Source organism: Ovis canadensis, chromosome 6 (genome assembly GCF_042477335.2).
Source record: "Ovis canadensis isolate MfBH-ARS-UI-01 breed Bighorn chromosome 6, ARS-UI_OviCan_v2, whole genome shotgun sequence".
Lineage (NCBI taxonomy): Eukaryota > Metazoa > Chordata > Mammalia > Artiodactyla > Bovidae > Ovis > Ovis canadensis.
Window position 1 is genome coordinate 120,256,823 of NC_091250.1, and position 14,680 is coordinate 120,271,502.

At 43.9% G+C, this 14,680-nt stretch overlaps 1 protein-coding gene and 1 long non-coding RNA gene across 2 annotated transcripts in view; both read left to right on the top strand.

Moving 5' to 3' along the window:
• EVC2 (EvC ciliary complex subunit 2) overlaps positions 1 to 5,005 on the top strand; it is a 157,839-nt gene extending 152,834 nt beyond the window's left edge. The window contains exons 21-22 of the mRNA XM_069593234.1: positions 1,791 to 1,892; positions 4,288 to 5,005. Of these exons, the coding sequence (XP_069449335.1) occupies positions 1,791 to 1,892; positions 4,288 to 4,558 (373 nt within the window). The 3' untranslated portion in view covers positions 4,559 to 5,005. The remainder of the gene's footprint in view (positions 1 to 1,790; positions 1,893 to 4,287) is intronic.
• A 535-nt stretch (positions 5,006 to 5,540) lies between these two features.
• Positions 5,541 to 10,046, top strand: LOC138442188 (uncharacterized). The gene is made up of 2 exons (XR_011257566.1): positions 5,541 to 5,797; positions 7,631 to 10,046. It is a non-coding gene; the product is annotated as an uncharacterized lncRNA (long non-coding RNA).
• Positions 10,047 to 14,680: the final 4,634 nt, after the last annotated feature.

Consider the following 14,680-nt stretch of genomic DNA (forward strand, 5'->3'; position numbering starts at 1 on the left):
GTGTGCATGTGCGTGAGCACGCATGTATAGGAATCCCAGTATATACAGCCTTACCTCCTGCTTTTCAGAACCTTATAGCAGAGGCAAGTTTGCTTATTACCTTTCAGCTCTGTCCACGTGCAAACATTTTCCTAAACATCTGTTTCGACTTTCTGCTATTTTTATTAACAATTAAAAAATTCATGCTTTTCCCAATTATAGAAACATCTCCATAGATATTATTTTTCATAGCTGCTTATTATTTTACTGAGGTGTGTAGCATAGTGTATGTAACTGTTACTCTATTGCTGAACATTTAGTTTGGGTTCATTTTTCCTCAATTATGGATAAGGCTGCATAGATACTTTAGGGTCAAGTTGCAGGTGTGCATTTTGCCAGTTAAGGGTCTTTATTAGGGAAAGGCATGAAGGGGGACCTTGGATAAGGTGAGTATGGGGCAGCCAGCCGTGCCACTTGAGAGCAGAATTTGTTAAGGGTGAGGCTGCAAGGAAAGCCATGACCAACGTGGAAAGTGCTGAAGGCCAGGCAGCAAAGTCCAGTCCTCAACGAGGATCCCCTGGAGGTTAGGGAAGGGCGTCTTGATGCCCGTGAGTCTGTGGAAATGGCATCATTGTGTGGACGTGTGTATATGCAGGTTATTTCCCCTGACTTGTAAAGGAGTCCCTGACTCACAAAAGCAAGATGCACAACAGAGGAACAAGAGTAGGGTTGGCATGCAAGGAAGGATGGGAGTGTGAAAACAGCTGTAGGGGAGGGGAGGGAGTCTGCAGGGGCCGGGAAGAGCAGGAGGGACCCAGCACGGGGGCGGGGCTGGACGTGAGTGTGGTCACAGGACTGGGGGTGTGGGCGTGGTCGGAGTTTCCTGTTTCAGCCGGCTTTCTCTAGTGCAGTCAGAGGACACACAGGCAGCAGGTTCTGGGGGAAACCCTGGAGCAGGACCTTGCATGGTCACAGCTTGGCCCAGCCTGGGTGAGGGTTCTTCACCACCGCTGCCCCTCCCCGTGCTCTGCCTTCCCCGTAGCCCCTCTCAGCACCCACCCCCACCCCACCCCACCCCCCAACCCCCAGAGCTGCTCAGTGTGAACCAGCTGAGGCAGAGTATGAACTTGGCCAGATCCAGGCACCAGCGGACACTCGATCCTGTATTGACTTGACTTGAACCCAGGCCCGTGGACATCTCCTCACTCCCCCTGTCCTGTTCACTGTCCCTTCTTCAGTTGAGAATCATGTGGCGTTCAGGCTCGCTGCCTTACCCTCCTTCTGAGCTTCCATTGTACCTTCTCAATCTTCTTATTAATGTATTTATAAAGCATGTATGAGCTTTTAGTATGTCCACTGTCTTAGGCACCGGTGTAGGTGGGAGAATAAGGGACAGTCCTGCCGCCCAGAACGTCCACTCTGGGGGAGATGGACCACACACAAGCCAGTGCAGAGAGCTCTTTGCTTCTGGAATCTTCCATGCATTCAACTGCTGGGATGCTCAGACTCAGTTCAAGTGTCCCCACATCTCAGCAGCCTCCCTCTATCTGACCGATGTCACGTGCTACCTGTTTGTGACCCCTGGACTGGGGACCCCTTGGGGCAGAAACTGTGTCTTGACTTGGCCAGCAAGATGCTTGATTAGTGTTCACAGAGTGAGTAAGTGGGCAAATGTGAATACTCTCAGGGTTTTTCCTGTCAGCCAAATGTCATACTGAAGGAAGGAGTTCCCAGAGGGCTTTTTAGGATTAGGCATCACTTGAAGGTTCTGTTCTTTTTGAAAATATAAGAATGTCTCTTCTTGCCTTCAGGAAACACCAGGGCTGGTGGCAAGCCTTAGAGAGCAAACTTCGTGGAGAACTGATAAGCAGAGGATTAGAGAAGATGCTCTGGGCTCGGAAGAGGAAGGAGAGGTAAGGAGGGCATCTGTTCAGGTGGGCTGGAGGGGATGTCAGCCAGGGCACCCATGAGCCCGGCAGGGGAGGTGGAGGGGACCACGAAGGGAGGGTTACTGCGGACGCAGCACACTCCTTCCCTCCAGACAACATCTTTATTTAAAGGGGGCTTAGTTTATTTTTCTTTCAAGGGAGAGCATGAACACAGAGCCATACTACCAAAATGGGCTTAGTTTAAAGTGAAGTAAGTCAGACAGAAAGACAAATATCAAACGATAGCACTTATATGTGGAGTTTAAGAAAATAATACAAGTGAATGTACCAAATGAACGTAAAACAGAAGTAGATCCACAGACTTAGAAAACAAGATTATGGAACCAAAGTAGAAAGGGGTGGGGAGGGATAAATTAGGAATATGGGATTAACAGATACAGACTACTGCATATAAAATAGATAAGCAACAAGGATTTACTGTATAGCTCAGGGAACTATAGTCAGTATCTTGTAATAACCTATAATGGAAGAGAATCGGAAAAACAATACATATATAAAACTGAGTCATTTTGCTTTACACCTGAAATAAACACAATATTGTAAATCAACTATCCTTCCATTATTTTTTAAAAACAGCAAAGTGAGCTTAGTCTAGGAGCTGAAGATAAGCCACCTGCTATCAGTGGGACAATGTGCTGTCATTTATTAGCATTTTAATTGCAGTACTTATTTTAACTAGTGGCTCTTTTTAAATGGGGCCTCATTAGGAGAATTATTCCTTATAAAGGCTTAGATTTTATAGTTTACAAAGCCCTTTCTCATCTTGTTGCACTGAGCCCCCCTGCTTCCGGAAAATGGGAGAAATCCCACGGCCACGCTTTACCAGCTCAGGGAGGTCAGAGGAAGAGACCCCCACTGGTGAAAAGTGGCCGTGGGATTTAGGGGCGCTGAACCAACCCCTCTATTTCCCTGAGCTTCCAGGCCACTGTTCTTTTCACTCTCTTGAGTCCCTTTCTCTTTGAGCTGCGGTGACGGCACACCTGGAGGGCAGAGGCAAATTGGAGGCAGGGTGGTTTTAGATTGCCGCAGACAACAGGCTCAGGAACTCGTGTGTTTCCCACTAGAAATTTAGAAAAAGAGTAACACGAGTGACAAGTTACGTTAACCCGTTTTCATGTAACAGGTTAAAAGTGATAACCAAAATGTGCTGTGGAAACAGTGATGCCCAAAGGACGTGGCCGAGTCCTGCACCTTCCAGAATTTCTCAGGGTGAAGCCGAAGAGACCAAGCTGCCCAAGGAGTCCATGATAACAGTCTCAGAGCCATTGATAATGGGCTGGACATCAAAATTTAGTCCCAGAGGAATTAGATGAGGGTATTGAGCCCAAACCAAGAAAATTAAATTCAGGCCATATAAAGGGAAAGCGCTCCACTAAGGACTGGAAGTCAGGGGTCCTAGAATAGGATGAGGTTGGGAAAGCAAAGGCATTCCGGGGCTGCACTGATGTCAGTGGGCAAGTGCAGATCAGGAGAACCCTGGGCCCATGGTGCTGGGCCACTGTGCCTGCCTTTTCTCTGCCTCAAGGCGCTGTGGACGGGTGGTGGGAGGAGGAGAGACTGTGAGTCAGAGGGAGCTGATGGAGCTGTCTTTGAATCCTTGCTCAGATGACACAGCTGCCAGGGCAGGAGTTCATGGTGATGGGGTTGGAACCTCAAAGCCACTTCTCTTCAGGAAGGGCCCATGAGCCTACCAGTGGCCTCCAGTATGCCAGCCTGCAGGGACATGGCCCTGTCCTGCCCTGCTTGGGCAAAGGACCCTGTGGCTTTCGGGTCATATAGGGCTCTCAGAGGGAGTCAGACCCATTTCCAAGTGCGGCTGGAACTGAGGGACTGGATTGCTCACGGGCAGGATTCCAGCAACCCTTTTATAGGATATTCCCCTGATGTGTCGCTCTGTTCTATTTCTAACACATTTTACCTAACTTCTTACTGTTGCCTTACACTCAGATTTTACCAGCCTGTGTTTAGTGTGAGGCCCACAGGCAGTGGCATCCTGGACAATGTATCCCAGTCGTCTTGGGGGAGACGGGAAGCTCTGACTTGTAGAATCTGTCAGGTTCTGTGGTGTGAAACACCCCCACCCTGGCTGATCGCATGCTGACAGCATGATGACAACAGGCTCACCAAACTCCGGAGAAGTGAACAGTCATGAGTCAGTGTGAGCCGTCTGCAGCCGCCCCTGCCATGGGCTTCAGCTAATCTCAGGGGCCACCCTGGCAACCACAGAGAAAACCCTATAACGTGACACTTGACTGGGCATCTAGGAACCAAGAGGGAGTTTTCCTGGAGAACCCTGTCGGCACACTCAGGAGAGTACGTTGCCAAACATGTCCAGTCTGATTTTCTGTTCTCTCTTTAGCATATTAAAGAAGACGTGTCCCCCTCTCAGAGAGAGGGTGATATTCTCTGGAAAAGGAAGTTGGCCTCACCTGTCCCTGGAGTCCACTGACGAACTGACCCCGGTGCCCATTGTAGGGGCAGAAGCCGTTGATTTATTAAACACGGGTGAAAAGCTCTTTATCTTCAGAAATCCAAAGGAGCCTGAGATCTCACTGCACGTTCCTCCCAGGAAGAAGAAGAAGAACTTTCTGAACACCAAGAAGGCCGCGTGGGCCTTGGGCATGAACTAGCCCAAAGGGAAGTTTCTAGAGTCTAAAGACACAAAGATTTGTTTTCTCCTGCCGATCTGCGTGTGTGCATGTTTTATGTATAACTCGCAGGTATCGATTGTACATGAAGGAGTCTGACACATCTCTAACCCTCCCCCTCTCCCACCATGACTTTCAAGGACTCAGTTTAATCTGGTCCCATGAATTCCCAGGTGGCCCACTCCCTTCAGCATCACAAGGGACATGAAGAGACAGGGGACTACCCCATGAACCCTCACTGCTTTCAGTCCCAGCTCATGGAGGATCTGGGGGAGACCCTCCCCCAGCCCCCAGTTCACATCCCCGAAACACCTGACTGAAGTGTGGGCTGTGTGTCAAAGGGCAAGGCTCTCAGTTCTCACATTGTGTTTGTTACATATTCTATTTTTATCAAGGGAACTTTTGATTAATAAATGTGTTTTATATAAAGCTACTCTCAAGGAGACTCATTTTTGCTTTCTGTAGGAACCATTTATTTACTTATTTTTTATGTTTGTTTTATGTTTTAACTTTTTATTTTATATTGCAGTATAAGAAGGCGTGGCAACCCACTCCAGTATTCTTGCCTGGAGAATCCCATGGACAGAGGAGCCTTGTGAGCTACATACTGTCCATGGGGTCGCAAAGAATCAGACACAACTGAAGCGACTTAGCATGCGTGCATAGCCAACTATGCAGAAGGACATGGCACCCAGTATGCTTGCCTGGAAAATCCCATGGACAGAGGAGCCTGGTGGGCTACAGTCTGTGGGGTTACAAATGAGTCGGACACAACTTACCGACTAAACAACACATAGCCAATTAACAATGTTGTAATAGTTTCAGGTGGACAGCAAAGGGACTCAGCCATACCTATACATGTATCCATTCTCCCCCAAACTCCGCTCCCATCCAGGCTGTCACATAATGTTGACAGAGTTCCCCGTGCTGCGCAGTAGGTCCTTGTTGGGTATCCATCTTAAATATAGCAGTGTGTGCACGTCGATCCCAATTCCTAACTGTCCCTCCCCTCATCCTTCCCTGCTGCAACCATAAGTTCGTTTGTTTCTTTGTGTAGGAACCATTTACTTTTAGTCCCTTCTGAGGTTTTTGGCCCTATGTTGTGATGTTCAATAGAGGTTTGCCTTTCACCATTCCAGGTGCCTGAAGAGGTGCCAGCCACTGGGCTGTACCATCTCCAACTCAAATCAGGAAACCCAGAAGCTTGAGATCATAAAGCCAGTAAGTAACAAAGTCAGGACTCACTGAAGACTTTACAGCCCCAAACTCTTCTTTCTCCTGGTCTCGGTAAATGGACACACACTTGCCCTTGCTTGTTTGCCAGCAAACTGACTGCACACAGGTCCTTGTCTTTCACAGCGTGCTTTCCTGTACCCTGACCTTCCCATCCTCATAGTGGTGGTTGCATGAGCATTTCTGAGAACAAGGCAAAGAATACAGTTACAATCGTATTGGGCCTACAGTTACCATGGGTCTTTCCTGATGGTGGGAAATGATTGGGCAGGGAGTCCTGTCACCAGCAAGAGGAAGAAAAGGGATCCTGATGATGAAGCATCTTTTACAAGAGAATTGCTTCTATTAATAGACCCTTCCAGCTACTTGAATCTACTTATTAATCCTTGATGATACCCAGCAGATAGGGATAACTACTCCCATCTTACACCCAAGGAAGCTGAGCGTCAGAAAGTTTCTGACAGTCACACCACCTGTAAAGGAGGAATCCTCACTTTGAACCCAAGTCTAACTTTCAGACCTTACCTGCCAGGAGACTCTGCATTGCCTTTGGCAACCTGAAGGCCAAGTCTCTCTCTCTTTTTAAATATTTATTCATTTATTTGGCTTTACCAGGTCTTAGTTGCAGCAGGCAGGATCTTCCTTACAGCATGTGAACTCTCAGCTGCAGCGTGTGGGCCCTAGTTCCCTGACCAGGGATCGAACCAGGGTCCGTGCATTGGGAGTGCAGAGTCTTAGCCACTGGACCCCTGGGGAGTCCCCATGAAGGTCAAGTCTTATTTGCAGTTTTTCCATGGGCATCATGCAGCATGGTGATCAGGGACCTTTACTAGGGGTGACACTTCTTCCAGGGAGCTCTGTGGACCATTATAGTGGCTATCAGTTGACCACGTCACTGCTATAGTGGATATGCACAAGTAAGCTGTTCAAATGCAGGAGAAAAAAGTGACTGAGGTTGATTTTCCCATCAGAAGATCAAGTGAGCAGAGAGGAGAGAAAGGGCAGTGAGCTTCACACACAGGGTAGTGGAATGGAAAAGGCACAGTCTTTGGTATAAGCCAACACAGTTCAGATCCTGCTCTATTGCCTGTGAGCTGTGTGTCCTGGGCAAGTCACCTGACCTTTCTGAACCTCATTTTCTTCATCAACAAAGGGATAATGAGATTATAAGAATTAGATGAAACCAGATCTGTGAAGCGCTTGGTGGTGGCGTGGGCCTGCCACATCTCTGTCCTTCTGTATTCTTTGAAGGTGATCGGTTTGCTTTTCTAATAATTTCCTGATTCTAGGACTCAGCTGGAATTATGCATGACTGAAACTAGATTGCACACAAAGATTTGAAAAAATATCTCAAAATTATGGGCTGAAGGCTGAATGAATAAGCTATTAGCAACAACAGGAGGTGCTCAAACTGTTCAAAATACAACATTTGAACCTAATAATAACTCCCTATGTTAATAGAGAAAGACTAACTATTGGTTTAAATTCTCTAAACTCACTGCATGAGAAACAGAAGACATGATGGGAAAGCTTGTGCTTCTGAAATCAGGTAGATCAGGTTTAAATCTTGGCTTTACAACTTTTGAGCAAGTTACTTGACCACTCTGAACCTTAGTCTCTTTAGTTTCTTTGTCTGGAAAGCAGAGGCCCTAATACCTACCTTAGGGTAAGGATGTCACAAAGAGTGAAGATATCACATATCATAAAAAATGTTAGCACACAGTAAAATGTTGGTGTGCAATAGTGCAGCTTATTTATTCTATTTGTACATATTCACAAAATTGAGTTTTATGTTTCCTTTCATTCCTGTTTCTACCCTAGGTAATTAAAGACAATGACCCTTCCAGAAGGGCTGCACTTGCCACAATATATGGAAGGCTATCCATGAGAGGCTTCCATGAGAGCCAGGCTTCAACAGTATGTGAACTGTGAACTTCCAGATGTTCAAGCTGGATTTAGAAAAGGCAGAGGAACCAGAGATCAAATTGCCAACTTACGTCGGATCATTGAAAAAGCAAGAGAGTTCCAGAAAAAACATCTGCTTTATTGACTATGCCAAAGCCTTTGACTGTGTGGATCACAACAAACTGTGGAAAATTCTTCAAGAGATGGGAATACCAGACCACCTGACCTGCCTCTTGAGAAATCTGTATGCAGGTCAAGAAGCAACGTTAGAACTGGACATGGAACAATAGACTGGTTCCAAATTGGGAAAGGAGCGCATCAAGGCTATATTTTGTCTCCCTGCTTATTTAACTTATATGCAGAGTCCATCTGGAGAAGGCAATGGCATCCCACTCCACTACTCTTGCCTGGAAAATCCCGTGGACGGAGGAGCCTGGTGGACTACAGTCCATGGGGTCACGAAGAGTCAGACACGACTGAGCACCTTCACTTTCATGCATTGGAGAATCCAGTATTCTTGCCTGGCAAACTTCATGGACAGAGGAGCCTAGTGGGCTACAGTCCGTGGGGTCACAGAGAGTCAGACATGACTGAGCATGCACACACACACATGAAAGCCTTGCTGTGGGGATTTGGGAGTGAGATCCAACCTGACAGGATATTTGGGAACAGCTTGAAGCTTATGACTCCAAATCTTTACCTCCATCCTGGACTTCTTCTTGGGCTCCAGACCCTTTTGTCACAGATGCCTGTGCAACCCTGAATCCACTGGCTTCCTAGAAAACCTGTTCCACTACAGATGTCCCCTCTCTGAGTGGATGGGACCAAGCTGGAAACTTACAAGTTATCCTAGACATCTTCCTGTTTCTCAATCCCCCAGATATGATGACCAAATCTTGCTGATTGTACTACTGCCTTAGTACAGTGGTAAAACCTATGCCCTCCCCCACCCCTCCCTGCCTGCTTAGGTCCTGTCTGTCCCAGATGGTGCCAGCAGCCTCTCCTCTGGATTGGCTACAACCTGTCTGTTCTATGGTAGCCATATCTAAGTCACTCCCTTGCTGAAAGACTTCCAAAAACTTGTCATTACTCACAAGACCTCCATGAACTGTCCTCTAATAGCCTTCCTATCTGTGTCTATAAGGGAAGTCTTTACTTTCTAAGGAGCCGTTGAGTGGTAATGAGACACAAAGAAGAAAGTGCATCTAGATTTCCATCCTGGATCTGCCATTTACCATGTGGCTCTAAAGAAGCCACCTAACTTGTTTTTCTTTCTTGTAATAGCTTTATCTGGTTTTGGTATTAAGGTAATGGTGATCTCATGGAACAATTTAGGAAGTGGTTCCTCTGCTTGTACTATCCAGAAGTGATTGTAGAAAATTGGTGTCACTTCTTCCTTGAAAGAGGAGAGTAAAAAAAGTTGGCTTAAAACTCAACATTCAGAAAACTTAGATCATGGCAACTGGTCCCATCACTTCATGGCAAATAGATGGGGAAACAGTGGAAACAGTGTCAGACTTCATTTTTGGGGGCTCCAAAATCACTGCAGGTGGTGATTGCAGCCATGAAATTAAAAGACACTTACTCCTTGGAAGGAAAGTTATGACCAACCTAGATAGCATATTAAAAAGCAGAGATATTACTTTGCCAAGGTCCATCTAGTCAAAGCTATGGTTTTTCCAGTGGTCATGTATGGATGTGAGAGTTGGACTGTGAAGAAAGCTGAGTGCCAAAGAATTGATGCTTTGAAACTGTGGTGTTGGAGAAGACTCTTACGAGTCCCTTGGACTGCAAGGAGATCCAGCCAGTCCTTCCTAAAGGAAACCATTCCTGGGTGTTCATTGGAAGGACTGATGCTGAGGCTGAAACTTCAATACTTTGGCCACCTGATGTGAAGAACTGATTCATTGGAAAAGACCCTGATGCTGGGAGGGGTTGGGGGCAGGAGGAGAAGGGGACAAGAGAGGATGAGATGGCTGGATTGCATCACTGACTTGATGCACATGAGTTTGGGTGAACTCTGGGAATTGGTGATGGACAGGGAGGCCTGGTGTGCTGCGATTCATGGGGTCACAAAGAGTTGGACATGGCTGAGTGACTGAACTGAACTGAACTTCCTTGAATAATAATAATCATATGAAACAGTCTCCAGTGAGTCCATCTGGATCAAGTGCCTTCTGTTTTGGAAGGCAATTGATTCAAGAACTTTAATAGATATAAGCCGATTTATATAGTCTTTTACTTCTTGTGTGAGTTTTGGTACTCTGTGTCTATCCAGAAACTGGTCCATTTCATATAAGTTATCAAATATACAACATGAAGTTTTGGAAAATACTTGTTTATGTCCCTTTTAATATCCATGGAAATAGTTGTGATGACCATACTTTCACTTCTGATTTATAATAGCTTATTCTTTTTCTGTCTCTTGATTAACATAACTACATGTATAGCAATTTCACTGATCTTCTTCAAGAACCAGAACTTATATAAGAACCTCATGTTCTTGATCTTTTATTGCCTTATTTTTAATTTCCTTGACTTATGTTCAAATTTTAGTATTTCTGTTTTTCTAATTTTTTTCTATTTAAGCTTAAATGGCAGTCTCTTGCAGCCCTTTATGGTTCCCTTACCTCTAATTTCTTCTTTTCCAGGAGAAACTATTCTCAGTTCTTTAGCTGTTTCTTGTGGCATCAACTTTTATATTCTTAGGAGCATACTGCAACTTCTCAGTGCTATGTTATTCATAATATATACTGACCTTTTAGTATAGCAGATGAGAATTTAGCTCTCTTAGACACACATACATGTAAACACACATACACAGGTAAACATACATATCCTTCCTTTCCAGTTATCTGATGCAATTAAAACACAATTTTCACTAAATATTCAGCATTTTTATTAATAACATTTCATTTGAAGCTGAGCCATGTAGTGAATTTTAATTAATTTCCTTTTTCTGTGTAACTTTTTGTTTTCCCTAGAGTTAATAACTGGCTAGAAACTGTAGTTATGGCTAAAAATGACTCCTTATCTTTTGGAGACACATACTGAAATATTTATGAAAGAAATTACGTGATGTTAGAGATTTGCTTCAAGATAATATGGAAGGGCTTACTGGCCATGGTGAAGTAACAGACTGAATTTAAACTCCCAACTTAAACAACTAGAGAACTTGACAATGCAGGAGAGAACTATTTTCAGACACTGGGCAACAGGCAGCATGGGACTGTGATATTGGAAAGAAGGGAAGTAAATGAAGGGAGCCCTACGACTGCCCCAGCTCAGCGCCAGAGGAGTTTTAAGGTTGCAGATCAGGGAGGGGAACCCAGGGCCCAGCAGTTTCCTTAGGTGAGGAGACAGAGAATGGAAATCAAGCAGGCTGAGGCAAGTGAGATTTATAAGGCAGAATATGGAGGAGAGACATTAGAGGGGCAAGAGAGAGAGAGAGGGCAAGTTAATATCAACAGAAGGGCTCCCTTGAGTCTGTCTGGATACTAAGCCCTGTGTACATGAGGAGAAGCTGTCAGTGGGGAGAACGAACCACCAGAAAAAGTAGTTTTCAAACAATTCCCAAAGCTCACCAAGGACTGGGAATATTTTCCATTCCCACTAGCCTGAGTGTGATGTATCAGCTGGTCTTCTGATGGATCTTGCCTTGGTAATGGGAATAAATTAACTGCTCTGGGCCCATCATAGAAAGCTTAAAGCAAGTCTCGACAAATCTATAGAGACAGAGAGTAGATTAATATATGCCTAGAATCATAGAGATGGGCAGGAGCATGGGGAGTATGGAGAGTGGTGGCTATTGGGTACATTTTGGGGTAGTGAAAATTTTCCAATGTTAGATTACAGCTATGATTGCATAACTTTGTAAATATACTACAAACACAAGAAACTGTATGCTTTCAGTGGGTGAACTTTATGGTATGTGAATTTTATCTTGATAAAGCCATTAAAAAGTTTAAAAAAATAAAGAAGAAAAGGAGCCTCAGACAATTTAAACTGATCCCAAGTGACTTAGCAGCATGACAAAACAAAGCCCAAAGCCACTTAACGGAATGCTCCAGATACGCCAGTGCCCAATAAACATAAAGTCACTGGTGTCTGGCATCCAATTAAAAATTACTAGGCATGCAAACAACAAGAATATAAGATCCATAAGCATGGAAAAAAAAAGACGCCCATCCAACTGAAATTGTATTAGAAATGACAGATAGGAAAGTATTAGCATATGAGAACATCAAATCAGCTATTATATATTCCCTGTATGTTCAAAATGAAGGAGAAAATATGAGCATGATGGGAGAAGTAGAAGATGTAAAAGTGTTCAGGCAACTTCTGTATTCAGATCTGACATGTAAAGTGCTTAGAAGTCAGAACTTCTTTCTCTCCAACAGGAAGAAAAGCTGAAAAAACTGAAAACCAATGTCTTTTCTGGGGCCCATCAGAGAACTGAAGTCACAGGACGAACTCCCACCCTGAAATCTGAAGGGACAGGCCAACTGAGAGACTCCCAGCACGACCCAAGACTTAAACAGATTCTGTGTAAAGGGATTTGTTTTGTTGTTCAGTCACTCAGTCCTGTCTGACTCTTTGCAACCTCATGGACTGCAGCATGCCAGGCTTCCCTGTCCTTCACTATCTCCCAGAGTTTGCTCAAACTCATGTCCATTGACTTGGTGATGCCATTCAACCATCTCCTCTGCTACCCTCTTCTCCTGCCCTGAGTCTTTCCCAGGATCAGGATCTTTTCCAATGAGTTGGCTCTTCACATCAGGTGGCCAAAATATTGGAGCTTCAGCTTCAGCATCAGTCCTTCCAGTGAATATTCAGGGTTGATTTCCTTTAGGAAAAAGATGGAGACAGATATTCCATGCATGTCAACACTAATCAAAGAAAAGAAAAGGCTGTACTTATACAAGGAAGCAAATCAGACTTCAGAACAAAGGAAATTATCATGGATGAAGACGATAATACATATTAATAAATGGGTCAGTTGTTCAGGAAGATATAGCAATCCTAAATACATATGCCGGAGAAGGCAATGGCACCCCACTCCAGTACTCTTGCCTGGAAAATCCCACGGATGGAGGCGCCTGGTGGGCTATAGTCCATGGGGTCGCTAAGAGTCAAACACGACTGAGCAACTTCACTTTCACTTTTCACTTTCATGCATTGGAGAAGGAAATGGCAACCCACTCCAGTATTCTTGCCTGGAGAATCCCAGGGACCGGGGAGCCTGGCAGGCTGCCATCTATGGGGTCGCACAGAGTCAGACACGACTGAAGCAGCTTAACAGCAGCAAATATATATGCACCTAACAATAAAGTATCAAAATACATGAGGCAAAAAGTGATAGAACTACAAGGAGAAATACTCCACCTAACAGCAGCTGCATACACATCCTTCTCAAGTTCACATGCAAAATTCACAAAGATAAACCAAATTCTAGGCCATGAAGCACAACTGAAAAAATCTGAAAGAAAAGGAATTATACAAAGTATGTTGTCATCTCACAGTGTAACTATACTAAAAATCAAAAGCAGAGAGGGCTGGAAAGTCTCATAAGTATTTGGTATTAAAAAACACACTTCTAAATAACACAAGGATCAAAAAGAAGTCTCAAGAAAAAAATTTAAAATACTTTGAGTTGAGCAAAAATGAAAATACAACTTGAAAAATGTATGGATGCAGCACAAACAGTATGTAAGGGAAAATGTATACCATTAAAGGCATATAGAAGACAAGACAAAAGATCTGAAATCAGTCATCTAAGTTTCTCCATTACGAAGCTGGAGCAAGAAGAGCAATGTATGAGATAGACTCAAATTTGAGGCTCTGTGTTGCCCCTGATGAGCTGTGGGACTCTAGACTAGCTTCTCAACCTTCATACTACTGATTTTGTTCATCTGTACAGCAAGGATATGAAATAGTACCCATCTCATTGTTGTGGAAAGGATGAAAAGAGAAAGTCAACTCCCAATGAAGCATGAAGTGTTAGTCACCCAGTTGTGTCTGATTCTTTGTGACCCCATAGAATGTATCCTGGCAGACTCCTCTGTCAATGGGATTTTCCCAGGCAAGAATACTGGAGTGGGTTTTCATTCTCTTCTCCAAGGTTTCTTCCCAACCCAGGGACTGAACCCAGGTCTCCTGCATTGCATGCAAATTCTTTACCATCTGAGCCATCAAGCCATCTGAGCCGACTCCCAATGTCCAGCTCATATTAAGGGCCTACCAAATGATGACTGACTGTGTTGTTATTGATGTCTTTGTGGCAGTGCAGCCTAATATAAACATTCTATATTTTATTCAGTTTTTTTTTTGTTGTTATTCAGTTGTTCAGTGGTGGTGATGAATAGTTAGGAGAGCTTTAACAAATACAAATAAGTAAAAAAATATGCAGACTTATGGGAGACAACAGTGTTTACCATTTAATCAGTGTCTCTTCAGTAAATGAATTAATGAAACAGGAAAGAAGGAAATGAGGAGGGAGGGAGAGAGGAAAGGAAAGAGGAAGAAAAAAGGAGCCTTGTTTTTCAAGTGATTATGTAGAAATTTAAAAAAAAAAAGGCCTTGAGAATGTAAAGCAAAATGTTAACATAACTTGTCCCCAGAGAATTGATTACAGATGATTTTCTTTTATTTTTCCTTTATGCTTCTCAATAGCTTCAAAATTTGTTAAAATGAATCTTTATTGCCTTTGTAATCAGATAAGAGCAGAGAATGATATCTAAAATCAGAGATTTGGTATAAAGAACATGATTTTCATTATTTGCCTTCTAATCATATTCCTGGTTTAGAAGTATCTAAAACCCACTTCACATAACAATAATGAACCATAAAACCAACTTTCCTACCAGTTTTTCTACTGTGCTATTATTGGGTACATTTGAGTGATCAGCAGACACTTGTGATTTCAGTTAGAGATTGAGTTTTGCTGTATGTAACAGGATTAAAAGG